At 38.5% G+C, this 3,195-nt stretch overlaps 1 protein-coding gene across 1 annotated transcript; it reads right to left on the bottom strand.

Moving 5' to 3' along the window:
- LOC104789030 (glutathione S-transferase T3-like) lies at positions 1,976-2,887 on the bottom strand. Its single transcript, XM_010514782.1, has one exon. The coding sequence runs from the start codon at positions 2,885-2,887 to the stop codon at positions 1,976-1,978; it is 912 nt and encodes a 303-aa protein (XP_010513084.1).

The following is a 3,195-nucleotide window of genomic DNA, read 5'->3' as shown; positions in this document are numbered from 1 at the left end:
TCATTCTGATAGAGTAGTCTTTCTAGGTCCTCCGGCGTTGGACGTCTTAGGTATTCATCTCCAAACACTTGGATGATGCCGGCAGTAAACTTGTGCAAACATTTCCGAGCTGTTGAAGCACCAATTCGTACATACTCGTCAACACTGTCAGACGAAGTACCATATGCCAATTGACGAATTGCTGCAGTACATTTTTGTATAGGTGATAGACTAGCCCGTCCGGTAGCATCTTGGGTTTGGCGGAAATATTCGATTTCGGTAGAGAGACGTTCCATAATACGCATGAACAATGGCTTGTGCATGTGAAACCGACGCCGGAATAAATATTCTGGAAATGTTGGAGTGTCACTGAAATAATCATTCCAAAGATTATTGTGGCCTTCTTCCCGGTTTCGCTCGATAAGTATCCTCTCGTTTGGCTGGTTTGGTTCCGGAATAATATGCGAAGCATCATAAATATTTTCTAAATAAGCATCAAAATTATCACCATCATCTCCTTGGTAGTGATAATGAACATCATCTCCTTGGTAGTGATAATGGTTTGAAGATGATCCCATATTAAAGAAAAAATTATTGGAAAGAGTAAACTTGTGTTTAAGAGAAAGAGAGAGCTTGTAAAGAGAAAAGAATGAGATAGTGTGAATGTTTTTTGGCAAATTGATCTGAACGCATATATATAATGAAAGGCAAATTGATCTTCTATGTGCACCCCGTGATTGCATTTTTGTTTGGTGTTGCATTTTGCTCTGATTGAGCTAACAATCCCGTGATTGAAATGTACATCCTTTACGTGTTTAACAGGTACATAATGCCAAGCAATCACAACACGTGAGTTATATAACTTTTACAAGTATCAGAACCCAAGTCATTACAAAACAGGATTGATATACACACATCCGAGTAGTACAATCCGTGAGTTATTACATGTCTGTGAGTTATACAACTCTTACACATCCGTGAGTTATACAACTCTTACACATCCGAGTTATTACATGAACAATATACCAAACAGACATAAAACAATAGCCATTACACCAACAACCAGGACATCAATTACATTTCTAAACCTATTCTCTTTACGTAGCTCAGAGAAAGCATTTTCCAACATTACCAGCTTCTGTTCTGTGGCATAACTCTGATCCCTAACATGATTGATATCTGATTCATAGTCATTGAATAATGTTAAATAATCTACCTTCTGCGACATCACTTCATATCTTCTATCCGCATCTCTCATCTCCTCCATTACAGCGACATCCCACCACTTATGAATATGCATCTCTCCATCATCAACATTTGGGCATGTGAAGAACCTACAAAATGTCAACCAGAATACGCGTGAACAATGAACAAACCAAGTTATTACGCATAAACTTGGATCATACAAAAGCCAAGTAAACTCATATATGAAATCATACCTTCTGTTGTAGCTGTTGGACAAAATAGGATGAGCTCCACAGTAACAAACTTTGGGGAATCCATGCTCCACCTCGGGTTGAGGTGGGTATTGACTCGACTCAACCGTGAACCTCAACGCACTCTCTGCTTGATCCTGTAGAATCAAAGCCTCTATTTCTCGATCCGCGGTATCCTCTGAGTACCTACCATACTCATATGATGATTCAGGCTGAGAGTAGCTATAGTCTTGGCCCATTTCTCAAGAACCCTGAAGATAAAAGAAACAAGCAATGTAATTAATTGACTTAATACTTTGGTTAATACTTTCATTACTACTTACGCATAAACTTATATCATACAAAAGCCATGTTATTACGCATAAACTTATATCATACAAACCAAGTTATTACGCATAAACTTATATCATACAAAAGTCAAGTAAACTTGTGCAAACATCACTTTAAAACATAGAATACAAAAGCCAAGTAACTAAAACACGAAATACAAATCAAACAGGACATACAAATGCATAGAAACTTTAGCAAGAAGTACAAACAACAAACACATATCTAGTTTCTCAGAAATACTGAGACACTATCTTGTTCATAATAATTTCTTCACTCGCATTCAAGGGTTCTTTTTTGGCTAAGAGAGTGTCTAGGATGACCAGCTTTTGTAGTTTCTCCTTCTCAGCCAATTCCTCTTTCTTGACATCCCACATGCTCTTATACTCAGCAAGACTCTTCGTGTTTGTGGACTGAGAATTGTTTCTTTTCACCTTTGCAGCTTTGACCCCTTCTGGCCTATCCTCACAGTTCTCAACATTGCAGCTTGATGATTGTGAACCTTCGGCAGCTGGTTTTCTCTTTGTTGCAGGCTGAGATGGAGGCGTGTTAATAGCATTAAGGCTTAGCCATTTCTGCTCATTCTTTAACAGACACCAACAATGTTCAAGGTTGAACCTCTTGTTATGCTCAGTGAAGTAGATTTCATGTGCATTCTTTAGGATATCAATTTCCGAATGCCCAGAACTGTTCAGTCTCTCTGCAGTAGCCATTGCCGCACAAAACTTGTTAGTTTGGTCATTTATCTTGTGCCAACGCTGCTTGCAATGTGTCACCAGCATCTGTTCCCCACTATTTCTAGCATGAGGAGTGTCAGCATAGTACCGGCTAATCCTCGTCCAGAAGCTTCCTCCCTTTTGTTGATTAGACACAATGGGATCCTTTGAAGTGTTGAACCATGCAGAGATCAGTACTTCATCATCAGCAGGTGCCCATGTATTTCTCTCCTTGCGCTCCACTCGTGTATCTTGAGAAAGAGGTGGCGCCTCAGAAGGTTGGGAGCTGAAAGCAGGCATTTGTGAGCTGTTCTGTCCAGAAGGTTGATAACTTTCAAAACGAAAGTTTTCATCTCTACCAACGGATTCTTGACTGTTAAGCAAGTTTAAGTAAGAAGAAGACTGATAATATGGATTCGTAGAATCCATATGAAAATACTTAGAGAATGAGTATATAGTAGAAGGAATTAGCTAAGAGAATGAGTATGGAATAGAAGGGATTAGCTAAGAGAATGAGTATAGAAAAGAAGGGATTAGCTAAGAGAATGAGTATAGAAGATAATTAGAGAATGAGAGAGATTTATAATGGAAATAGTGAGAAGTTGGTTGGGGTTTAATAAGTAAAAAGGTAACTTGCAATAAGTTACAACACATAATGAGCTAACAACCACAGTCTAATCACAATTTATGACAAGTACAATTCAAAAACAGCTATGAAGTACTCGTTAATGGCTCAT

This window comes from Camelina sativa, chromosome 5 (assembly GCF_000633955.1).
Source record: "Camelina sativa cultivar DH55 chromosome 5, Cs, whole genome shotgun sequence".
In the NCBI taxonomy this organism is placed as follows: Eukaryota; Viridiplantae; Streptophyta; class Magnoliopsida; order Brassicales; family Brassicaceae; genus Camelina; species Camelina sativa.
Note: the sequence above shows the minus strand (reverse complement) of the source record. Positions and strands in the feature narration are given on the sequence as shown.

Bases quoted from the DNA above. Each gene is read 5' to 3' on its own strand.
- LOC104789030 (XM_010514782.1), bottom strand. From the start codon at position 2,887: ATGGATTCTACGAATCCATATTATCAGTCTTCTTCTTACTTAAACTTG.